This window comes from Carcharhinus amblyrhynchos, chromosome 17 (genome assembly GCF_965287045.1).
Source record: "Carcharhinus amblyrhynchos chromosome 17, sCarAmb.v2.hapA, whole genome shotgun sequence".
Classification (NCBI taxonomy): domain Eukaryota; kingdom Metazoa; phylum Chordata; class Chondrichthyes; order Carcharhiniformes; family Carcharhinidae; genus Carcharhinus; species Carcharhinus amblyrhynchos.
The window spans coordinates 18,779,753-18,806,502 of NC_137340.1; the positions used below are offsets into that span (position 1 = coordinate 18,779,753).

General features: G+C 41.8%; 1 protein-coding gene across 2 annotated transcripts in view; it reads right to left on the minus strand.

Moving 5' to 3' along the window:
• adgra1b (adhesion G protein-coupled receptor A1b) overlaps positions 1 to 26,750 on the minus strand; it is a 483,085-nt gene that overhangs the window by 38,540 nt on the left and 417,795 nt on the right. For both annotated transcript variants that reach the window (XM_080205590.1, XM_080205591.1), the window contains 2 exons: positions 21,661 to 21,788; positions 12,666 to 12,789 (listed from right to left, as the gene is read on the minus strand). In XM_080205590.1, the coding sequence (XP_080061716.1) occupies positions 12,666 to 12,789; positions 21,661 to 21,788 (252 nt within the window). The remainder of the gene's footprint in view (positions 1 to 12,665; positions 12,790 to 21,660; positions 21,789 to 26,750) is intronic.

The following is a 26,750-nucleotide window of genomic DNA, read 5'->3' on the forward strand; positions in this document are numbered from 1 at the left end:
GATTGTCACTGACGCCTGGGGTTCATCTCACTCACTTCCAGGTAAACCTGGAGACTCAACCAGAAAATGAAGTTTAAAGTTTATTTATTAGTGTCACAAGTTGGCTTACATTAACACTGCAATAATGTTACTGTGAAAATCCCCTAGTTGCCGCACTTGGGCACCTATTCGGATACACTGAAGGAGAATTTATTGTGGCCAATGCACCTAACCAGTACATCTTTCCGACTGTAGGAGGAAACTGGAGCACCCGGAGGAAACCCATGCAGACATGGGGAGAACATGCAGACTCAGACAAGCAATGACCCAAGCTGGGAATCGAACCTTAGTCCCTGGCGTTGTAAAACAGCAGTGCTAACCACGGTGGTACCATGATGAAATGATCCTGGCTCGGAATAAAGGAAACTTAACAGAAGTCTGTGTTGATAACTGGTTAACTCCATACTCTTGTGCATGCTCCTGGGTCTCTCAGCCCGTAACACTGCAGACACGCACTTACCTCCCTAAACTTTGGTAGCTGAGGCAAGATTTTCAAAGAAAGAGGATGCAATGCAAGCAATGAGAAACCGTATCTGAATATTTCTTAGCTCCTCTGAAATTCCGGGATTCTCTCATGAAGTCCTGGAAACCCCAGAAAATCAGCACAAGCACTGAAGTTGCAGCGAGCACGTGGGAGAATGGCCTCTGGAAATTCAATTATTTTTAAAGTGGAATTTAATATAGGTGCAGGGTGTCTTCCTGCCAGCTGGAGGGCGATGAAGAATCCCACATCACTTACTTCTGTGAAAGTCTGCTGAATGAAGGGCCAATCAGGCACCTAACTAAGCAGCTGGGGACCTTCCTGGAAATCAAGCACCAAGGGGGCAAAAGTCCTGCCTGCCAGTGCCACTGGTGAGGGAGTGGCGGCTGCTTGTAATGCACCCATCCAAGTCTTGTGAATGACAGTGAAAAGGAAATCTCAGGAGGGAGATTATGGGACAGGGAGTTAGCAGCAAGAATAGGGTGATGGGAGTCAGTGACCTCCCTCCACTTCCTGATGCAAGGGTCTCTTGGTCAGGCACTCTGTGCTTGACAACAAAAGAAAGCACCCCTCCTCTACCCCTCCCCCTCCAAAGCCCACAAATGGTATTCTCTAGTCCCGCTGCAGTGAAAATAGATTTGGCTGTGCGCCAAATTTTCTTTCCTGTGGGAGGTTTGTCGCCGCTGTATGAATACCCACAGTGGCTGGATGAGGCCCTTTCACTAATAGGCAGGAATGGCGGAACCTCCCTTGGAGAGGTTCTCCGATCCTCCAACCACCCATTCATCCCCAGGCCCCAGTCCTATCTCATATGATCTCCCACGCTCCCTAACCCTCGCTCGGGTCTCTTAGCCGTGCCTGCCTAACATTCCCAGGCAAACCTTCCTGTTTGCAGTCCCAGCAATTTCCAGTAATCTCTTCTGGTGCTGCTGGGACTGCAGTGCTTCCAGCTAGATCAGATTGTCTCGAGAGCAGGTCTTCCTAACCCTCAGAGGCAGTATCCCACTCTGATTCAATTAAGGCCACATTTTTATCAACGCAGCCAGGTCTCTTGTGTTCTTTTATTTCATGATGGTGATGTGCGGAAAGACTTTTAGCTTGGGATGAAGTTGTGGGTAGTCCATTCGCTACCCCTTGTTGAATCTACCCCTTGGAGACACAGTTATCAGTAACAGGTAGTAAAAAGCACCTTTGTGTGGCAGCTAGTCTGTGACAATTGGAAACCCATACTTAAGGCAGTATTCTCCACTGTAGTATTGATGCAAGGCAATTGTAGTTTCAGAGAGGTGGCCATCTTGTTTCTGGAGCAAAGAGATACAAAACCTTCTTCAGGTATAAAAACAAGGGAGTCACATTACACGGCCCTCTGAAATTAGTTGGGTTATTTACTCTATGTTCACACTGCAAACTTGGAATTTGTACCAATGCTATAGATGTTGGGTGGGATTTAGAAAATAGAACATAGAACATTACAGCACAGTACAGGTCCTTCAGCCCTCGATGTTGCGCCAACCTGTGAAACCAATCTAAAGCCCATCTAACCTACACTATTCTAAAATCATCCATATGTTTATTCAATGATCATTTAAATGCCCTTAATGTTGGTGAGTCCACTACTGTTGCAGGCAGGGCATTCCATGCCCTTATTACTCGCTGAGTAAAGCAGCTACCTCTGACATCTGTCCTATATCTATCACCCCTCAGTTTAAAGCTATGTCCCCTTGTGCTAGCCATCACCATCCGAGGAAAAAGGCTCTCACTGTCCACCCTATCTAATCTTCTGATCATCTTATATGCCTCTATTAAGTCACCCCTTAACCTACTTCTCTCTAACAAAGCAGCCTCAAGTCCCTCAGCCTTTCCTCAAAAGACCTTCCCACCATACCAGACAACATCCTGGTAAATCTCCTCTGTACCCTTTCCAATTTTCCGGCTGTGCTTGCCCCCACCCGAAGTCAATGGATCTTTGCACGATTTGTGTCCCATCCGTTACAATTCCCATGGTGGGCGGGATGGGAAAATTCCACCCCCAGTGTAAATAAGTAAATAAAAATGTACATTTACCCATACTCAAAGCTCTTTACAACCAATTAGATACATTTGAAGGACAAATATTGTTACCATGTAGGAAACGCTGCAGCCAATTTGCACACAACAAACAGCAATGTGATAGTTATCAAATGATCAGATTTGGGGATGTTTATTAAGGAATAAATATTTGAACTTGCATCTGCCTGAAAGAGCAGCCAATATCTTGGTTCAGTGTGTCATTTGAAAGATGGTGGGTGGAATTCTATAGCTGTTCATGCCAGTGGGATTCTCTGGTCCTGCTGCAGTGAATGAAGATTTAGCTGAGCACCAATTTGTTCGTCATCACCTGCAATGGCAGAGGCTGGGCATGAATGTCTAGAAACTTCTGGCCAGCACCTCCCAAAGTGCACCATTCTCTCAGCACTGTGTTAGACTGTTGGCCTAGATTTCTGATCAAATTGCTGCAGTTGAACTGAAATTGACCAAGCGTCTGACCCAGAGACAAGGTGTTATCAATCTACCCACTGTTGACACGCTAAATACAGACTAAAGACTGAATCAAATGCCACTGCTGAAGAGAGTTTTGTGGAGGGGGAGCTTTTAATCAGGGGAGAAGGTGGTGAATGGGAGCCCTTCCCACCTCTGCCCAGGTTAAATCCGGGGTGGGGAAGCTTATGCACGGCCCGCTTCACTGCCAATTGAGGTCCTCAAGTGTGTTCAGGCCCTTAAAACTTATTAGTGAAAGCTGAAGGCTGTTCACCTCCCCACACACCATCCCTCCCCAACTCCATCTTCCCTCACAGCCTGAAACATTGTGACAGAGGTGGAATGAAGCCCTCTGATGAGTTACAATTATCCACTTCAGACCTCAATAGATCTAAGGGTAGGTGAACAGTCCGAAACCTCATCCGACTCCTGTAGTTTGGGAGATAGGTTGGGGATGGGAGGGAGTGGATGGGAAGGCTGGCAACCAGCTTTATTTTACGTACCTCTCCACCTCCCATCTTTAAATATGCCAGCTGGGAGAGGTGGGTGAGTGAGGAGGGGTCAGAAAACTTACCCCAAAATCTTTGTACACTTTCTCCATGTGTTGCACTCATTTTACTCGTATTTATTTTTTCTTTAAACTAACAGAGCCACGAATATTACCTTCCAGATGATTAATTTTACTGCGCAAAAATTAATGATGTGATAAATTGATGCATTATACTTTGCATTAGAGCTAAAGTGCAAGCTTTCATTTTTGCTTTTGTAATGTTCTGTTTTTATTCCTCTCTGCCATTCACTTAGTGAGGGCTCAAACCTGGATCTATAACCAGAGACAATTACCCTTATGGGCGTACACAAAATATCTTTGGGTTGGGGTGGCTTCATTATATGTTTGGTGTCTGGAATTCAGAAACAAGTTTCTGATAGCAGATTCAGTAAATGTGATAGCTCAAATAAATTCTGAATAACACATTACCCATACAGATGCCAGAATCTCATCACCGTTCACGCCGGCAGGATTTTCCCATCCCACTGTGGCGAAGGAAGATTTGGCTGGCAGTGAGACCATGGTGTGAATGGCAGGTAAGATCGTGCCAAACTTTTGAGGCACTTTATAGACAGGTGTTGAAAATGGATGTAGAGCCAAGAGAGAAAGAGAGAGATTAGGAGAAGTAATGGAAGGTTTAACTGAAGCGATTAATTAAAAGAGGGAAAAGGCTGACAGTTGCAGGGAGTAGGATCAAGGCAGTCTATCAACAAGAGTCTCAGTCACGTTATAAATGGCAAGAGTTTTAAACTCTTTGGATTTGTGGAGGGAGAAGTAGGGATGATAGCATGAAGGCCACTGAAATAGTCAAGTCTAGTTATGAACATTTGTACAAGAGTTTCAGCAGCAGAGGAGCTGAAGCAAGCTTTGAGGTGGGCAATGCAGCAGAGCCATATTGATAATGGATAGACTGTGGAGTTTAAATCTCAGGCCAGAATTCGACGTTGCATGGGAGGGTGTGCCCCAATCTGGAAGTAAACAAAAATTGCCTGAAAAGATATCATGTGCAGGTCTCGATGTTATTAAGCACTCATAAGAACATAAGAAATAGGAGCAGGAGTAGGCCATTTAGCCCTTTGAGCCTGCCCCGCCATTCAATAAGATCATAGCTGATCACTCATGCAATAACTTGGCCAGTGCACATGCACGAGATTCGGAAGCACTCCAGAGGACCTTTTAGTTCATTAAGGGGCCAACTGAATGTAATTTTACGTAGTCCATCTGCTCTTATGGTTGCTGGGTGAATCAATTGGCCAAGTGGCCTTTACGATTTAGCTTCAACCCCAATCTAGGGTTGGGTGAACTGTCTGGGCTGAAATAAAGGTGTCTGGGGTCTAAGGATTGTGTTTGAATGTGTTGCCTGACATACTCTGCATAGTTTTTCCATCTCAATTTATATTCTATAGGCTTGTGTCTCTCTGAGACAGTTGCACAGTGCTCAGCCTTTCCCAGTACGTGGTTCACACCAGCTGCTCTTTAATTGGCCAGCCGGCGTGAAACCAAGTTTGAAGGCCGACTACAGCCGGAAACACATTCTGCGTCCACTTTCAGATCCTCGCATTGTGCACATCCAACAGATGGAAAAGTCAGGCTTCAGAGATGTTGAGATTGTGACCTACCTGGTTCAGTCTGAGGTGGTGGCCGGAGAGAAACATAAATTCAGTGGCAAGGTCATGAAGTTTAGAGGAATAAATGATCGGTGAGCTGGAGAAAAATGTGACTCACCTTTAACGTGATGTTGGACAAGCAACCTGACAGAACCTGGGCAGTCATGGGGTTGATGTAATTTTTAGCTGTCTGTAATGACTTCAATCAGCTGGACTTCAATGAAGCTGGGCTAGCGCTTAATATAAAAAAGGATAGCAAGAGTTTTTATAAATACATAAAAAGGAAGAGGCTGGCTAGGGTGAACGTTGGGCCCTTAGATGATGAGATGGGGGACTTAGTGGTAGGGGATGGGGAAGTGGCAGAGGCCTTGAATAACTTTTTTGTTTCGGTCTTCACGGAGGAGGATGTGAATAATTTCCCGGGTGTTAGCGATGGAAAAATGGTAGGAGTGGAGGGCCTGAATGACAGTATTGTTACTAGAGAGGCGGTGCTCGACAGACTGGAGGGAATTGATTGTGGACAAGTCCCCAGGACCGGATGGAATGCATCCAAGGGTTCTGAAGGAAATGGCGGAGGTGATAGTGGATGCCTTGGTGATTATTTTCCAAACGTCGCTGGATTCCGGGGAAGTGCCGGAAGATTGGAAAACGGCTAATGTTACGCCATTGTTTAAGAAAGGTGGCAGGCAAAAGGCGGGGAATTATAGGCCAGTTAGTTTAACGTCTGTTGTAGGAAAAATGTTAGAATCCGTGATCAAGGAGAAAATAGCAAGGCATCTTGAGGAGAATTGTTTGGTAGAGCAGATGCAGCACGGTTTCGTTAAGGGGAAGTCGTGTCTGACGAATTTATTGGAGTTCTATGAGGATGTGTCTAGGGCGGTGGATAGAGGAGAGCCGGTGGATGTGGTCTTTCTTGATTTTCAGAAGGCGTTTGACAAGGTGCCTCACAAGAGGTTATTACAGAAGGTCAGGGGGCATGGAGTTGGGGGTAGGGTGTTAGCGTGGATAGAGGATTGGCTGTCAAATAGGAGGCAGAGAGTGGGGGTTTATAACCCCCCTCCCCACATGATAAAAAAAAATAAACTTATGAAGCTAAGTTATATGGAAGGAATAGCTAATCCTTTGTGATAAGGGCTGTGTTATACATCAAAGCCAGTGAAAGGGTCCAATTTGATTACACAGAGATGGCCCCACGCAGAAAATCTCCAAGCCCCTCGCCTCTACAGACTTACCCATCCCAAAATCTTGGTAAATGGAAACCTTTTAATATTCCTGGGCCTAAAGAATTAGCAAAGTTCAATTGTTGCAAAAAAAAGGTTAAATTCACCAATCGGTGAGCAGCTTTTTCCACTTCCCTGGGCCTGGAAACTGTAGAAAATGAGTGGAAGCTGAAGTGAGCCTTGATTGGAGGACCTGACAGTAGCTTTAATGGCTGTACGTGAGTTCTCAAGCTGCATCTTAGATTGTATAACCTTACTCTGAAACGTCTCAATAATGAAAATTAGACAATTTAAATACGACCATTTTCAGATATTAACTTCAATGTTGAACTTATTTTGATTCACATTGCTGGGACTATGTAGGGGGGGGCCCTAATAAAACATGAAAATGTTGAAATGTTAGCAATTCATTGTCATTTAATTTATGGCAGGATGGACAGTGATTTGGCGTCAAGCTTAACAATATTGATTTAAAATAGTTGCAACTATGAATGGAAGCATATTAAAGTATGTTACAAAAAACAGAGTAATGAAAACTGATTAAAAGGATAGAGCAAGTTTGCCAAACTTTTCTGGCCTCTTTTCCGAATTCTTTTGACCTCTCAAAAGTATTGACAGAGCCCATGGAAAACATTCTTATTATCCAGCGGAGTTAAACCACCTCTCTCTCTTCCTTGCTCCATGGTGACTTCCCCTCTTGCCCCACAGCCACAATCTCTTCCTCACTGCATCATCTGCTCTCTCACCCGAGAATGGATCTTTGGGGACTTACTTTCTCACCTCATAGGCTCACTATGAGTAGCCAATCAGCAACCAATGTATGGAGAATTAGCTTCTGATTGGACAAGCAGCTTGATAGCACCTTTCAAATTAGCCTGGTCTACTGCAGACCATCCCCCGCAACCCCCCCAGGCCCAGCCCCCTTTGGAATCCGGTTTAGTAAACCCTGGGATAGGGAATTAAAATGTTTTCCATAAACAGAATGTTTCACTGCACAAATGTTCATACAAAGGGAATATGTTAACTTCCATTAGCAAACAACAATTGCAGGATGACACTGATGATGTCAAAGACAAGGGTGGAATGTTTTACGAACAGAGTTCTGACTTCATTATGGTTTAATTAAAATATCAGAGAAGTACTCAAGCACCAAATTAAATTAAAAATTACAATTTTATATGCCTTTCTCAGAGCAATTTGGATCTGATGGCAGTTTAAATCAATCACAGATTCAGGTAAAATGAATTCAGCCCATATCCTTCACTTGCTTTATTGAAAGAACTCCCATATATCGCTACAATATTTATACAGCTAGCCTATACAAAAAGGTTCAGTTATGTTGGCACCACACACAAGACAATTAGATCAGTGAGGTTTAAAGCTTTTGAAGCATTTCCTTTAGCAGCATACCATTCATTTTTGACAAAGATAATTATAATCTACAGTCTGTAAATTTTTTTAATGAGGAAATATTAAAAAGATAAGCAAAATACTGTGGATGTTGAAATCTGCAACAAGATTGCTGGAAAAACCCAGCTGGTCTGGCAGCATCCGTAAGGGCAGAAAGCAGAGATAATGTTTAGAGTCCTTTGGCTCTTCGTTTGAACCAAAGGGAGGGGAGAATGTGTTAGGGTTGTGAGAGATTGCAACAGTAAATAGCAACTTTAAGAGCAAAAGAGAGATCGCCTGACGTGGGAGAGGAAGGGGGATGCATTGAGGCAATACATGTATGGAATGTTTTTAAAAAGGTGTTTAAAGTGGAGGAGAAAGATCATAATCTAAAGTTGCCAAACTCAATGTTGAGTCCAGAGGGCTGCAACGTGCCCAATTGGAAGATGAGATGCTGCTATTCCAGCTTGTGCTGGGTTCACTGGAGCACTGCTGCAGGCTAAAGGTGGATACATGGGCATGAGAGTAAGGTGGCAAGTTAAAATGTTATGCAACAGGGAGGCTGAGGCCATGCTTGTGGAGTAAGTGAAGGCGTACCACAAACAGTCCGTGTTTAGTCTCCCCAGGGTTTAGGAGACCACAATGGGGGCAGTGAATACAATAAACCAAACTGAAGGAAGTGCAAATGAAATGCTGATTAACCTGGAAGGAGTGTTTGGGGCCTCGAATGTGAGGAGGAAGTAGGTAAAAGGACAGTGTTGTGCCTTCTGTGATTGCAACGGGAGGAGATGGGGAGTTGGTCGTGATGGTGAAGTGGACCGAGGTGTCATGGAGAGAGTGGTCCCTGTAGAAAATGTTGTTTGACTTTGGTTAAATTTTATTATCTATTTACTATATTCTGTTTTTGAACTTATTTCTAGGTGTTTTATTTTACTGATATAATGTTCCTTAACATTATAACAACAAAGTGACCTCTTAACAAAATTTGTCAATACTGTTTTGTAATAAACTACTAGCAATACAGGAGAAAGTGCTTGTTTATTTGTTTCCAGATGGGGAATACATGGATTTCTTTTTGCACTATCTCCATGTTCAACTGATTTGCAAACTTACCAAAGAAATTATTAATGCTGATGAAAAGAACTCTCTAACAACTAAGATAGACCTGAAGTGTTCAATGCCCATACTTTTGCGCTTAAAGGGAATCTGAACAATTATGCTTTTTGCTTTGCCTACATTGCCTACTCACTGGAGGATGTTAATCAGTGATCTAGTGATAAGGGTTGAATGCAAACTAGGAATTTTCTCATGTTACAGCAGATTTATCAACCAGATTAGTTAGTTATGTTTCTCTAAGACCCACCAATTTACATCAGCAGTTTATTTTTCTGTGTATTCGTATTTGATGAGCAGTAATTGACACTGATACCTGATCAATTTAAGTGAACTTGAGTTTCTGACCATTCATTTTTGAGAATAAGAAAAATATTCTTTTAAGGAAATAGCTTGTTGGTTTAAATAGTTCTATGTCGCTCTAAAAACAAACATACATCAACACAATGACGCAGAGGAAACATCTTGTTATATTTTTACTCTGGGAGAGACAAGAACAGTGGGCTCTGACTAACTCAGGATGGAAGAATTCTCCAATTTCAACACTCAGAATTGGATTGTCCTCTTCAGAGTGGAGTTCTGGCAATATCAGACATCAGTCTTCTCACTCACATCACTGATCCTGTGCAACTCATTGAATTGGCATGGTGGGCTCCTGTTTGAATGCTCACCATCCACTACCAGTGCCTAGGAAAATGCCAGAAATGGTGCAGTGGGATCACCGCTGGAGCACCCAAAGGGGTTGGGATGTTTATTAAAGGGAGGGCAGTGCTCCAAAGAGCAATGGAGTTCCAGGTTTGTATGCCTTGGTAGACATTGGCTCTTACACAGCCATGTCATTGGGAGATCAGGAGGTTTACAATTACCTTCTGAATGATGGTCCCAGGAAGTGGCCCTAAGGAGGGCGGGCAGAAGGAAAAACCTCTCGGTCCTCAGTGCCATTTACATGCAATGGATGAGGAAGGAATGACCAGGAGCGGTTTCAGCCATTCAGGACAATTGAAATCTCAAGTTAGTGTAATAAAATTCTCTGCCACACTGCTGCTTGTGTTAGGGATGTGGAGGAGAACTCCTTCCACCAACCTATGAGCCAGTATGAGGCACTCACGGGCCATGTATACATGTAGTGTGAAGATTTCTTTGCTGCTCACTGTAAAAGTATTCCATAAAACTGTTGAAAGAGCTAAGGAAGTAACTGAAAGAGACCAAGGGGATCTTGGTAAATTTGTTGCTCAATGTGTTTAACAATTGCAGCAATCAACAAAGCTAGTGAAATGCATGGCTAAAAGAGTACAGAATATGTTAGTGGGAATTTGATCAAACTGCTCTGTCTGACTGTAACTTAGCATTGTGTTCAGTTATGGTTGGACATACACACAAGGATGATGTTTCAGTGTAGAGAAGAGTCACAAAGTTAGTCGCTAACATGAAGGAGCTGAATTATTGCTAAAGATAGGAGAAACCAGATTTTTAGACCAATGGTATTACAGAGATACATAAGGCAACTATAGGAATGCGATAAATAAACTTTTTTGATAGCTTAAGAGACACAAATTAAAACCAATAAAGTAATTTAGGATGCACCAGGAAATTCTTCTTCACACAGTGATCAAAACAAATAACAGAGTACCAGGGAAAGTACAGGCAACACAAACCCTGCTAAGAAATAATTGATTATTGAAATTGGGACAAACAACCTTCATGAAAAGATGAACTGAAATGGATTGAGTGGACATCCTCTTCCATAGTTATCTATTGAACAATGTGCTCCAATAACACCTTAAAATAGTACCATTACTGCACCCAATATCTTGTCCACTTCCCACAGTGGCCACCATTGTGGTGTTTTGAGTCTCTACACGACTATATTATGAACACTCTTAAGCCACATCTGTGTATATCAAAGAATTGGGTTAAACTGGCTAAACTAATTTCTTCTAGAATTCTTGTAGTTGGCATAAAAAGGGAAACTTTCATCTCACTTTGATTTATGTTTGAAAGCAAGTTGAAGAGGTAAAAAAGCAATGTTCTCATTCACTACAACTCTGAAAGCCTCTTTTAATAATTCATTCAAATATTGTTTATCCAACTCAAATGACTTTTTTCTGCCACAAACAATTTTAATATCATTGCACTTAAAACTTTTAAAATTGATGGGACAGTGCCATCTGGGCACAACATTTGATTTTAATCAAGTTCCATATGTGCCAATCATTGACTTAACAGATATGGTACATCTTTTGCAATAATGGTCTTGAGGGAACACTTGGCTTGATTATTCAAATCAATTATCATTGTGTGCTTTTGAAAAACAGATTCAGTCTCTCAGGAGTGAGGCAGAGGGAGATATGGGATTTTTAACAAGACAGTTGTTATTAATATATCCTCTTAAGCCAAATCATATATTTATAATAAATGTGTGAAAAAATACAAAATGACCTTTTACAAAGAATGACATTTTAATGAAGGTATAATGACCACCGTAAATCACAAGCTTAATGGCAATCAGGGCTGTGAAGAACTCTCACAATTAACAGCTTCTATATAAAAGACTTGTAAATTCATTATACATATCACAAGCAAGGCTTAATATGGGGATTGCAATAATGGCTGTCTTAATATATTAGAACGCAACAAGGCATTTTGTTAATAAACATTATTTCAGCTTGTCAGACATGGAAAAATAAAAGTAAATGGTATTTAAAAACCTGCTTTGAGGAACTGGTCTCACTAAGAGCCTAAACCTGCATAGAAACCAAATGGACCAAACAACTTCTGGGCTGAGATCAACTGCTGAAGAAATTTCTTTTGAGGTAGATAGAAGCCCAGAAGGGGCCTCGATTGATCAAGTTTTATATATAACCATAGCAGGTGGCAGCACATGACGGATATTCCCCATTATCTAGAAAATGCTCCATTCTTAAATATACCTGATAATAAACCTGATCCCTCCACTCACTTCTGCCACCAATGTTATCCCAAATGATCTGGCCCACTTTTGATTTCATGAAAATGCAGTTTTGAATCCTTCAGGTCCCAACTCAAATTCCCTGGAAGGCATATTTGAATGAATCTCTGCTTGTCCTTATCAGGTCAGCTCAGCTGTGGTGGGATGTGTGCCTATTTGATGATTAAATATGCAAATTGGTGCCAACTTACTTTTTGTACTTATCAATAAAGCCCCTGGATAATGCAGGGAAATGCCAATTTTAATGAAGTAGAATCATTGCACTGTGCTAATTTCGATTGGAAGTAAAAGGAAATACAATTATGCTCTTTCTCAAACTGTATTTTATAAAAATGCTGGTTGACTGTAATTCATTTCAATCTTCTAAGAATTAAAGGTTTTACTAGTTGACCATTCATTTTATCAAGAGAACCTGGAACAGGAAATGCCCTTCACATTCATCAATTATTCATCACAACACAACCAGAGAATCTTGCACAGACTCTTCTACAAGATAGAAATCAATGAGAAGATTCTGAAAGACCATCCAAGCAAAGAAAAACACAATAAAATGACATTAGGTTTAGAAATAAGGTCAACGTCAACCACAATGCAGTTCTGAGCACAATATATGATGAAACATTTTATTAAAAAGGGGGAAACGTGGGATGGCAAAAATAGAACCTGGCTCATCACAATCTGATCTTTCAGTAGCACAGTTAGTCAGTCACATGGGCAGATTCCACCATTTGCTCTCCAATTTAGTAACTCCCCACACCACTCAGTAAAGTACAATACTCACAGCTTGACAGATGATTGGATATTTTGTGCGGTTGATACCTCCGGCAAACACTGCGCAAGTGAGGGCAGTATGGAAACAAAAGTTCAGCAGCATATGCCAGCCTTTCCTGCTAATGCGGATGGTGCTGTCAAACAAAAAAGAGATTGGTGACACAGCTTTAGTTATATCTTTTCTCATCTGTCCATAAACCAGAGATAAATATGACAGGTGCTTTGCCGCTCGATTCCCAGAACGGTGATAATATTGCTATCTTTAATGAGGAACAAATGATCTGTTCCCTGTCATTCAAACAAAAAATAACCACATCTAATTAAAAATAACTGTTGTTCCAAAGACACAGCCATAAAATAATACACAATGAGAAATTGTCTAGTTACTGATAATCTCTAGCTCGTCATTACATATTCTGTGGGTAATTCCATTATGGATAAAATAATTTGTTTGTTTAGTTTTATGAGGGTTACTTGAAGCATGGAGAATCATTAAATACATTGCTGTTTTTGAAAGAACTGTCTGTCATGTTCTTCTAAAGACAATTGGCTTCCAATGTGAACATGAACAAGCTACAACTTGTCATTAAGCTTTATGTTCAATACACACCAGCTGATCTTGGAACACTACTTATTTCACCAGTTACTCAGGGAAATAGTGTAATTATTTAATTAAGCTGACTGGGCTAAAAAGTTTTTTTTCCATTCTCTGTTGATTGTTACAAATGAAAATATCTTTTGAGGGAACTTCCATTCCAAACCACAAAGTATAATGGCAATGAAATAGTTGAATGTGACAGACTTAAAGCATTGTCTGTTTATAGACATATAGAATCAGGGAACCGTGCAGCACAGAAGGGGGTGAATCGATCCATCGATTCTATGCTGGCTATTTTGAAGAGTAATCCAGTGAGTCACACTCCCCAGTTCTTTCCCATATCGCTGCAGTTGTTCCTCCTTTTAAGCATTTATCCAATTCCCTTTTGAAGGTTACTTTTGAATCTTCTCCTGAATTATTTCAGAAAGCCCGCCTGTCACTGATTTAAGCAGATTGACTTATAATTGCCAAGCTTATCCTCTGCCCCCTTTTGGAGGAGGGGGTGCAGCATTTACAATCCTTCACTCTGACACCGCAGCTGTATCTAAGGATTAGAAGATTAATTTGAAAGAATTCCAGTTGTAGTATTGCTATAAATATAAGATAGGGTTTATTATGACCTGAATATCAGCATGTTGTAAGGATTCAGTGACAGAATGGATGCTCTTGCCTGTCATCTTTAGATCCCCAAACATGAAACCAGTTCAAGAAATGGAATAGTGGCTATGGGTCAACATGGTACAATTAATCATTATGCAAGCTTTATAGAGAATCACATTAATACTGCTCCTCAAAACAGTCATAAGTGAGAAGAAATAGGTGTAGGAGGGCTGATCACCTGCATTCATCACAGGCCTGATTTTAACTCCATATAAGAAAATGGATTTTTAAAATCAGGGCCAATGCTTAGAATCATAGGTTCACTACACTGCAAAAGGAGGCCATTCAGCCCATCAAGCCTGCACTGACAACAATCTCACCCAGGCCCTTTTCCTGTAACCCCACGTATTTACGCTGATAATCCCCCTTACACTAAAGGGCAATTTGGCACAGCTAATCAACCTAACCTGAACATCTTTGAAGTATGGGTGGAAACTGGAGCAGACACGGGGGAGAACATACAAACTCCATATGGACAGTCACCCAAGGCAAGAATTGAACCCAGGTCCCTGGCACAGGGAGGCAGCAGTGCTAACCACTGTGCCATCTGCTCCTTTAATGTTTTGAACTTGTAACGTTTGTCTAACTTGTGACACTTTAAGGTACAATCGCTAAGTGAAAATTAGCTGTCATTTTTTCAACATTAATTCATGATAAAAATACTGCAATGGCTGGAGGGCACATTACCATAACCTGAGCTCAGGAGGCGCTATGCAAATGCTTTATTTCTTGTCACTTTTTTATATCAGGAACTATCATGATGAAATCTTATGTGCTTTAAAGAATAGTTGAGTGTCGAAGTAATTTGTGGATCTGATATCAGACTGCTATAGTGCCAATGTGGAGACCTTCCTGGACATGGCCAATTAAGAGGTCACCTCTGGGCTCAGAGGGCCTGCAGACTAAGAAGGATGACAGACCACCCAGCCAGAGACGGCACTGCGACTGTCAGGGGATGGGCGTGGGTGTGGGAAGAATGAGAGGGTGCCTCCATCTTGAGGTGCTGTCTGGAGGCTTGCATTGGTTTTAACAAAACACTTGCCATGGCTGCAAGGTCACCCCTATGGAGGGGAACCCCTCCCTAGGAAGCTGTGGTTGTACAGCTGTAGCCCACTGATGGCCATGACTCTTCTAGAGGGGGTTGAATGTAGGAGGCCTTGTGGGGTTGACAAATTGCCTCCAGGCATCCGCCAGCAGAGTAGCCCTCAGCGTCCTGACCACGGACACCATCAATCCACTAACGAGCAGTTAACTATGTAGATTGGCTACCTGCTGCTGCTGAGCCCAGGTACGTCAGTCTACTGACTCCACACCAACGTCTGTGAAATTTCCCCCAGTTCTGCTTTCAAGTCCACCCCTGCAGGACCAGAAAAATCCTGCCTTTTGAAACAACATTCACACACCAGCTCTAGTGTTGTACTGGTTTTTGCTATGCTGTGAGGATGAAGTTGGTAAATGAACAGAGTTAGAAGCTCTCTGATTGAGGCCGCCCTTGGTGCTGGGAGGTCCTTGCCTGACCTGCAGTCTCAGGCCACACTGTAATCCCAGCTGCTGAATGATAGTGTTCACAAAACGCAGAGTTGACCAAGGCCGCTCGTTAGGATTTTGCCAGCAGGATAGAGGAAAATGGAAGTTTAATTTAACAAAAGCAATCTTTAAAAAAATTGGATGTCTGATGATGGAAATTACTGGAAAAAATGTTTATATTTGCTGCTAAGTGTCTGTGAATGAGGAATGTGACATTATGATGTCAACAACCTGCACAGCAATTTAAACTGAGGAAATAAAATTAGCTTTTGGAAAACAGAGTAAAATTCAGCTCATCAAACCTGAAGAGAACTCTTCACTCATTCTCAATTTACCATGTTACACTTTAATATTGCTTAATGGTGACCCTCTTATTCATCTATTTTCAAGAAAAGGTTTATTCAGTTTCTCGTTCGTTCCGAGACGGAAGGAGCCATCGACAGCACGATCAAGCAGCACTTACTCAGCAGTAACTCCCTAAGCGATACTCAGCTTGGATTGCACCAGTGCCACTCAGCCTCAGTACAAGCTTTCTTCAAACAAAAACAAAAGAGCTGAACCAAGAGATAAGGTGAGGTTGGCTGCCCTTGATATCAAAGTTGTGTTTGACCACAGTCACCATCAAGGAGTCTGAGCTGGAGTCAATAGGAATTTGGGGCAAAACTCTCCTCTGATTGATGTCATACCTAGCACAAAGGAAGTTGTCTGTGGCTGTTGAAAGTCTATCAATCGCAGTTCCAGGACATCACTATAGTTAGTGTCCCAGTCCCAACCAACTTCAGCTGCTTTATCAATGACCTTTCTTTCATCATAAGGTCTGAGGCTGGGGTGTTCACCGCTGACTGCGCAATGTTCAGCAACATTTGCGGCTGCTCAGATACTAGACCAATCCATATTCAAATGCAGCAAGAACTGGACAATGTTTAGGTTTGAGCTGATAAGTGCCAAGTAACAGTCATGGCACACAAGTGCCTGGCATTGACCATCTGCAGCTAGAGAGATCCTATTATCTCCCCTTGACATTCAATAGCATTATCATCACTGAATCCACCTCTATCAACATCCTGGGGGTTACCATTGACCAGAAACTGAACTGGACTAGCCATATACATACTGTGGCTACAGGAGCAGGTCAGAGGCTGGGAATTCTATAGTGAGTAAATCACCTCCTGACTCCCTAAAGCCTGTCCACTATCTATAAGTCACAAGTCAAGAGTGTGTTGAAATATACTACCTGGATGAGTACAGCTCCAATGAAACTCATGAAGCTTGACACCATCCAGGTCAAAGCAGCCCACTTCATTGGCACCCCACTAACCACATTAAACATTTGCTTCCTCCACTACCAATATGTACAGTGGCAGCACTGTGCACCATCAACGACATGCACTATAGCAACTTACCAAAACTCCTTCAATAGTACCCTCCAAACCTGTGACCTCTAACGCCTAGAAGGATAAGGACAGCAGATGCATCAGAACTCCACTATCTGCAAGTTCCCTTCCAAGTCACACATCATCATTTTATTCCTTCATTGTTGCTGAATCAAAATCCTGAAATGTTTAGCACTCAAGCGCTGATTAGGGGCATTTTTGTGGAGTGATATCTACAGCTTCCATGTACCAATGTCCACTGAAGGTGTGCAGTGTGCTTTCAGGCTTATAATGGAATATTCCAGATTCCTTGTGTATATTTAAGGCCGAGATAGATTTTTGATCAGTAAGGGAATCAGAGAAAGGGTAAGATAGAGGACATGAGGAATGTTGAATCAGTCTTGATCCTATTGAATGGCAGGCTTGAGAGGCTAAAAGGCCTAATCCTGTTCCTTCTTATGAAACAGTAGCACAGCTTCTCTACTTTTCACTACAGTTCCTTTAAAATAAATTCCAGGGCTTGGTTTGCTTTTTTAACAGCTTTGCTAATCTCTTTCAGTGATTGGTATATTTGTACACTGAGATCCTTTTCTCTCTCACACTAGATTCACACTTTCCAAGAAAATAAGTGGCCTCACTACACTTCCTGCCACAATATATTGCCTCATGTTTATCGAGATTGAAACTTCATTTATCATCAGCCAATTATTTACCAATTCTGTAAGTTTATTAATATCCTCCTGTAACGTGTTGTGATCCTGCTGACTATTGAATTTTGCTGTACCCACCCCCACTCCCACCGATGACAAATTTAGAAATTGTATTTGATTCCAAATTACAAATTATTAACATTAATTACGAACAGCGGTGATCCCAGGAATGATGGTTGTGAAACAGCACTTCCTGGATTCTATCTCTGTGGATAGCTGCTCATCGCTCCCATTCTCTGCCTTGAGGCCAGCAAACAATCCATTTTGTCACCTTACCAACTGTGCATTCTCTGAACTTGTGCATTAGTCCATTACGCTTATCACAGGCCTTTTGAAAGTCCAGATAAATTGTACCTACTGTATTGCAATTGTCTACTGTCTCTGTTAGGTCCTCAGAAAATTCAATAAGATACAGCAAGATAGATTTACCCTTTTGAAATCTGTGTTGACTATTCATTAATATATTCCACTTTTCTAGGTGTACTTCTGATCTTTACTTTACCAGGGATACCATTATTTTCCTACTATTGATGCTCAGCTGTCTAGTGTGTAATTCCCTGGGTATGCTCATTATAGGAATTATGTGGGTCATCCACCATTTCCCTGGCAGTAAAACCTTTTCTAATGGATTATTAAATGTGTGGGGTAATACCCCTGCCAGTTCCTCCCTAGATTCTTCTAAAATGTGACAATGCAATCCATCCAGACCAAGGATTTTAATCTCTTTGAGTCTGATTAGTTATTCAATGTATCCCCTTTTCTTATTTTCAATGCACTTATCTCATTGCTCATCCCATTATTCAATATTGCGATGATCTGTTCTACCTCCCTCCTAATTACCGAAAAAAACTGATTAAATCCTGTGTTCATTGTTTCTTTTTACTGTACATGAAGTGTAATGATGGTAAGTTGAAAGATTGAGATAATAAACCTGTTGATGGAGCTTCAGTCATGGAAAGTGAAGCATGTAGCTCCAGTGTTGTAAAGGCAGAAAGTGTAAAGAGTGTCTGAAGAGTGTCTTCAATTAGGTAATAGTGTGCGTTGTTCCCAGGTATGGGATTTCTACCTGGAAATCCCTGATGTTCTCTTTGTTGTCCTTTCTCAATTTCTTCATTCGCCTCCTGCTCTTCTTAACGTGGTTCCCAAACTTGATCCTCCAACAAAATTGCTGCTGGTAATGGCTGGTGCCCCTTGAGTGGCAAGATTGTGAAGCAGGCAGCAAGTCAGAACAAAACAGGTGGCACGGTAGCACAGTGGTTAGCACTGCTGGTTCACAACTCCAGGGACCTGGGTTCGATTCCCAGCCTGGGTCCGATTCCCAGCCTGGGTCACTGTCTGTGTCGAGTTTGCACATTCTCCTCATGTCCACGTGGGTTTCCTCCAGGTGCTGTGGTTTCCTCCCACAGTCCAAAGATGTGCGGGTTAGGTTGATTGGCCATGCTAAGAAATTACCCCTTTGTGTCCAGGGACGCGTAAATTAGAGGGATTAGTGGGTATAATATATGGGGGTAGGGCCTGGGTGGGATTGTGTTGGGTGCAGACTCGATGGGCTGAAGGGCCTGTTTCTGCACTGTAGGGTTCTATGATTCTATGAAATCCAGAGCCCACTTTGTGATCTTATCCACCTTCTTTTTCACTCATCCAGCAGTGGCTGTTACTCTGCCTGGACTTCCAATGGCCACAGCGAAAAACCGCACTGACCTCCTCAGAAGACAAACACGGGACATGGTGGACAGAGTACCCTTCGTCGTCCAGTACTTCCCCGGAGCGGAGAAGCTACGACATCTTCTCCGGGGTCTTCAACGTCATTGATGAAGACGAACATTTTGCCTAGGCCACCCCCACACCTCCACTTCTTGCCTTCAAACAACTGCACAACCTTAAACAGACCATTGTCCGCAGCAAACTACCCAGCTTTCAGGAGAACAGTGACCACAATGCCACACAACCCTGCCACAGCAACCTCCACAAGACATGCTGGATCATTGACACAGATGCCATCATCTCACGCGAGAACACCATCCACCAGGTACACGGCACAAACTCTTGCAACTCAGCCAACATTGTCTACCTGATACACTGCAGAAAAGGATGTCCCGAGGCATGGTAATTGGGGAGACCATGCAAATGCTATGACAGCGGATGAATGAATACTGCTCGACAATCACCAGGCAAGACTGTTCCCTTCCTGTTGGCGAACACTTCAGCGGTCTCGGGCATTCGGCTTCTGATCTTCGGGTAAACGTTCTCCAAGGCGGCCTTCGTGACATACAACAGTGCAGAGTTGCTGAGCAGAAACTGATAGCCAAGTTCCACACATGAGGATGGCCTCAACCGGGATCTTAGGTTCATGTCACACTATCTGTAACCCCCATGACTTGCCTGGGTTTGCAACATCTCACTTATATTGTATATTGTCTGGTGACAATACACATCTCTTTAATGCTATCTCCACTCACATTGTCTGCACCTTTAAACTTGATTAGTTGTAAAGACTCGCATTCTAATCAGTATTCTGTAACTGTGTGTGCCTTTATATGCTCTGCTTGTGATCAGAACTCCCACTCACCTGACAAAGGGGTGAACGCCAAAAGCTAGTGGCATTTACTACCAAATAAACTTTAACCTGGTGTTGTGAGACTTCTTGTTCATTTTCCCCCTCCAGAGTAAAGGGGACTGCCCCAACCTCCAAGGCTATATTCACATGAGTAAGCATTCCCTTTTCCTTGTCAGCTCCTATAAGGTATGAATAAAGCACAACATCCATCCCTTTTACGTGAAGACTTCAAAGAAGTTCAAAAATAAATGTTCCTAGTGTCTTGATGAAATTTTGACAAAGTGTTCCAGAAATTCTCTCATTGTATCTCAAAGTCCTATTAAAATGCAGTCTGGTTAGTCAATCCCCAGCAGCAAGTGAGAAGTGAAAGTTCAGCTTGGTTATAAATATCTTGAGAAATCCACAGCAAGAGCTTGTTTATCGTGCAGTCCTTTTAATGATGCTAACAAGAAATTTAGTTGCCACCTAACAATTCTCCAGATGGTCATTCCTGGCATGCACTTCACCTCATTTGTCAACATGGTGTCTTGCTCTATTCAACTTGTGTTGAAATTGAAGATAAAAGAAAGTAAAAAGAGAATGCTGGAAAACCTCAGCAGGTCAGGCAGCATCTGTGGGGAGAAACAGAATTCACATTTCAGGTTGAGTGAACTTTCATCAGAACCGTTGCTCGTTGACTCTGTTTCTCTGCATAGATGCTGCCTGACCTGCGGAGATTTTCCAGCAGCCTTTTGTTGCTTTTGCTTCAGATTTCTAGCATTCTAAGTATTTCTCTTGTGTTGAAACTCAAGATCCCATCTTGGTCACCTCCAAGGTTTTTAAATGCCAAAGGTATGGAGGGAAACTCCCAATATATCTTAGTGGACAACAGTGAACACAGTGATACTCAAGGTATGATTTGACTTGATAACTATTCAGGTTGGCTAAATGGTGAATTTTTGATTGTTGATCTACAGTGGCTGAATATGTTAAGAGTCAAGTCCATTGATGTACAAAGAACAAAAAAAGTTACAGTACAGGAACAGGCCCTTTGGCCCTCCAAATCTGCATTGACCATGCTGCCCGACTTAACTAAAACTCCCTAGCCTTCCGGTGACCATATCTCTCTATTCCCATCCCTACAATTTATTTTGCTTTAATTGATAATAGAAGATTTGCGTCTCCATGGTAAATACTTGGAGGTGGCTATTATTCACAGTATTAACAAATTTATGGTCATCTTCAGATTTGGCTCTAGTCATATGTTTTAAGGTTCTCATTTATTTTCTAATTGCAATTTTAATAATGAAATAATTTTTTATCACTTGGTTTTCTATGTATCCGCATCTATGTTGGTTTTCAGCTCCTTCTTTGCCCTACGGACCATCAATTTAATGTGTTTCTGAATCCTGTTACATCCTTATAGTCTTCCCAGTGTTTGCCTTATTTTCTTCATGAAGAATTTGTATAGCTCATTTTTCTTTCATTATGAATGACACAAAATGTAACCAAAATACAGTCTTTAAAAAGAAACCCTTTATACTTCTTATATGACTCATGGTGGAACAAATCAATGATGATTTTTTTTGTGCAGTTCTTACCTGTGATGCACAATGTAGGTGATAATGGACGCAAAGAGGCACAACAAAAGGACTGCAGTGCATGCATATACCACAGGGTGCAGGAACTCCCCTGGGTACTGGTTGAAGGAAAGCACGGTCTTCAAATCCTGCAAGGCAATCCAAAATTATTCATTAAAATTCACTGCTTCTTTTCCACACGGCAGAAAAGTGAATAATTTTCTTTAGGTGATCTAATATATATAATACGATAATTAACAAGGCTTCAGAAATAACTTTCTAAGGCAGAATTACAGTAACATGTTTCAATCATCCTGTATGCAGGAGAGGATGGGTGGTGCTGGTGAATCGAAAATGCCGGTGAACAGGGTGTCTCATTTACCAATAGTAAAAACCGATCTGCAAGTATTCAGGAACTAAAGAACAGTGTTTGTTTCACTTCTTTCTTCAACAGTACATTAAAAGATTTCCCCCCTTTTCTCACTTCTACCTATCTCCCAGCCATGTCCCCACTCCCCCGTCATCGTTTACCTTCTGATTTCAACTGGCCTTCATTAATCGAGGAATTGAGTTTAGGAGTCGAGAGATAGTGCTGCAGCTGTTATAAGACCCTGGTCAGATCCCACTTGGAGTACTGTGCTCAGTTCTGGTCGCCTCATTACAGGAAGGATGTGGAAGCCATAGCAAGGGTGCAGAAGAGATTTACAAGGATGTTGCCTGTATATGAGGATAGGTTGAGAGAGCTCGGTCTTTTCTCCTTGGAGAGACGAAGGATGAGAGGTAACCTGATAGAGGTGTATAAGATGTTGAGAGGTATTGATTGGGTAGATTCTCAGAGGCTTTTTCCCAGGGCTGAAATGGCTGCCACAAGAGGACACAGGTTTAGGGTACTGGGGAGTAGGTATAGAGGAAATGTCAGAAGTTTTTCACTGAAGGTGGTGGGTGCGTGGAATCAGATGCTGGCGGTGGTGGTGGAGGCAGATTCGATTTTGTTTAAGGGTTGTTTAAGATACTTCTGGATGAGTATGTGGGACTTAGTAGGACTGAGGGTTATAGGTAAGCCTAGTAGGCAGAGACATGTTTGGCGCAACTTGTGGGCTGAAGGGCCTGTTTGTGCTGTAGTTTTTCTATGTTCTAACTTCTGTGGCATTTGGCCATTCACACTTTCTCCCCCTATGGATTGCCATTGGCACGTCTTAGACTTTCCCCTTGTTTTTGTGGCTATGACTCATTGTTCATTCCCTCACCCTGCAGTATAAATATCTCCCACTAAGCCTTTTAGCTTTGACAAAGGGTCATCTGGACTCAAACCATCAGCTCTTTTCTCTCCTTACAGATGCTGCCGCACCTGCTGAGATTTTCCAGCATTTTCTCTTTTGGCATTAAAACATATTTTCAAGTATAAAATAATACAGGGGTTTGGGTTCCGAATAATTTCATAATTGCTTCTAATTGATAAAATGACAATTCGTCGGATGGGAACATAAGACAGCATGGTGGCACAGTGGTTAGTACTGATGCCTCACAGTGCCAAGGGCCTGGGTTTGATTCTGGCCTCCTGTTACTGGGTGTGTGGAATTTACACATTCTCCCTGTGCCTGTTTCCTCCAGGTGCTTCGGTTTCCTCCCACAGTCCAAAGATGCGCAGGTTAAGTGGATTGGCCATGCTAAATTTCCCTTTAGTGTGTAGATTAGGTGGATTAGCTATGATGAATAGGCTAAATTGCGAGGATGGGGCAGTGGGGAAGCCTGGGTGGGATACTCTTTGAAGGGTTGGTGGAGACTCAATGGGCTGAATGGCCTCCTTCTGTACTGCTGGGATTCAGTGACTCTATGAGAAATTCTGGATAGCAGAGAATTTGGGTTGGTACAATGCTAGGCAGCACCAAGTTTACTGTAATTTGAAAATCATACTTGTCTCTCAGAAACTATTAAGGTAATTCCATGATAAATTGTCAGCTGTTTTATTTCACTTAGATACAGTTTACATGACACAAACTGTTTCACTACAGATTTATTTCCAGCTAAATCATAATGAAAAGATTAAGCTAATCTCTGCAGTTGTCCTGGCAATTTTTGTAGCCATTTTGGGAAAGAAAGATAGAGAAAACTTGTATTTATGCAGAGATTTATGATTTAGATTTGATTATGTTTGCTTAACACAGATAAGGGGTTTAATCGAAATTTCAATCCTTTAGCTTTATGGAATCTGGAGCTCAGTATTCTTCATTTAACAAGAACTGTATAAATTTAATACCACACTGCATTCAAAAAAAACTTTAACATGCACTTCAATTGCTGTAGACAACAGGTTTATGGACCATGAGTTGGATAATTGGGATCATGCAAAATAGTTCTTTCTGGCTGGCACAGTCACGATGTGCAAAATGGCTTCCTTCTGCACCACAATTTTTCTATGTTACCATTTTCTATGTTTCAAGTTATTAAACTGCTAATGAAACCTCAGTTTTGAAAAGTACAATTTCTGTGGATGCAACTTCATTAGCGCCAATTAAACATTAGCACCCGATCATGACACAGTTACAATAATGATGCTCTAATGCTTCTCAAGCGTCTAATGAGTCGCAGAACCAACGTAAATACCAAAAAGCTCATGAATCCAGCTGTGAAAAGAGCATTTTTTTTGTTCAAAGTGGCTGAATGTCAAGTGAGAATATCCTATTATAATGACAAGTCTCTCCAAGCGCTCGTAACCTCTGTGATTGAGCATTGCAGGCGTTTCTTCTGTTAGGAGGAAAAAACCCTAAATCTGAAGAGAAAGTGTCAACGTGGCAGTATGTCACTGACTGTGCAAATTTTATCAGAGCTGCTAGGAGTTCATAGCTGGAAGTCCAAAAACAGTTCTGTGACCTTAAGAAGGACACAAAGATATGATGAGTTTATTGGTAAGCTGCCGCACATATATGGACACGAAAGCAGCAATTATCTTAAGGTATGTGCACATAAGCTGCACTAATCTAAGAATGTTACAAATGACTATTTAGAAGTGAAAATAACAGGTAATTTAAGTTGCATAATTCAGACAGGAAAGTGACAAATATATTAGAAGCAATTCATAGAATCATAGAAACACTACAGTACAGAAAGAGGCCATTTGGCTCATCGAGTCTGCACCGACCGCAATCCCTACCTCGATATCCCTACATATTTACCCACTAATCCTTCTAGCCTACACATCTCAGGACACTAAGGGCAATCTTTAGCATGGCCAATCAACCTAACCCGCACATCTTCGAACTGTGGGAGGAAACCGGAGCACCTGGATGAAACCCACGCAGACACGAGGAGGATGTGCAAACTCCACACAGTTCTGATAACTCAACTCGTAAGGCTTAGATTTTCAGGTGTGCACAAGATTGGGATTGGGGTTGGGACCAATCCTTGTATCTGAACACAGGAGCCTAAAGCAGCCATGACATTGGGATTTGGGCCTCATTTCCATCGAATGGTGGAGTATGACTGAAGATTGGTCCACTTCATTCACTGTATCTGCCCTCGGGAACGTGAGGAAAGAGAGTGATCGGGAAAAGGGTAGCTCTGGAGGTGATGATGGTTGGTGGATGGTGGCTATCAATTCTACTATGGCACAACCCAAAATCTCTAATTACAGCTCTCAATTAATTGTTGTTACCTATTAGTTTTGGCTAAATTGTAAGTTATTATATGCCCTGTTTCTGCAGGCTACTGATCATATTACAATCTCTACTCACAAACAAATCACCTGCTTTATTGTTATCAAAAAGATCCTGCAAACAATCAGGAATAACTATTGTTCCAGAAAAATAATCTTACACAATGAGAAATAATCTGCTAATCTCCAGTTCGCTGTTACATATTCAAAAGATAATTCTATCATGAATAAAATAATTTGTTTAGTTTTATGAGAGTTACTTGAAGCATGGAGCATCATGAAGCATGGAACATCATATTGCTTAATATGAAACAACTGTCACGTTATAATTCCAACTTGAAAAAGGCAGGAAGCCATTAGGGAAACATTACCAGATACCAAAAGGGTGATGGAGGGACAACAGTAGGCAAGTTGAGCTGAAAAGGGACAATTTTAAGATCAGAAATTGTGAAGATGTGTGTTCTTGGGCATCATCAACAAGATCAAAATTTATAGCCGATCCCCAATTGTCTTTCATAAGATGGTAGTGAGCTCTGCAATGCTGAAGGAATGGTGATGTAGTTCCAAGTCAGGATGGTTTTTCTTCAAGAGGGGAACTTGCAGGTGATGGTGTTCCCATGCATCTGTTGCTCTTGTCTTTCTCAGTGGTAAAGGTTATGAATTTAGAAGGTGCTATCAAAGAAGCCTTGGGCAATTGCTGAAATACATCTTGCAGATGGTACGTACTGCTGCCATGGTGCGCTCATAGTGGAGGGCATGAATGTTTGAACTGGTGAATAGGGTGTCGATCATTTGGGTTGTCCTTAAGTGGGTAAGCTTTGAGATATTGTGGCTGTTGTTATGGGAAAATGAGCTCTTGAACGTAAATACTTTGGGACATATTGAGATTACGAAAGGCATTATATAAATCATTCAAGTCATTCTTGCTTGATAGGGCAGTCACATTGATCTTATTGAGTCTTTTAGATTGTATTGGGTAGAAGAGAATCATGGCATTCACATCTGACCTGTTTGACTTTCTCTTTAAATGGAATCTCCATTTTCTTTCCAAGCGTCCATCTTCGAGCTTGTTGCTGACAGCATGAGATAAAGTATCAATGCTCCCCGAACATTGTGGATTTTGTATTCTTGGTTTTCAAGAAACATGCAACAACTTTAGGGGGAGGAGGGGTTGAGGGAAGTTGGTTTTTAGTCAGAGGTCCCTTTAAATGACATTGAAGGTCCCCTCTGGTGGTTCAGGGAAGATCTCAACTCAAAGTTGAAATCTAAAAGTCATTGATTCACAGACGCTTTTTGACTCTTGCATAGCAGAGTAACTTCTTTTATTCTGTAATTGCAGATGTGGCAGGGTGTTCTGGATCAGTTAGCATGGTGATAAGCATTCTCTGAACTTTGTTCAGGGTTCATACAAATCAGTTGTCATGATCTTAAGGAGAGATTTCAGAGATTCTTGGATGAA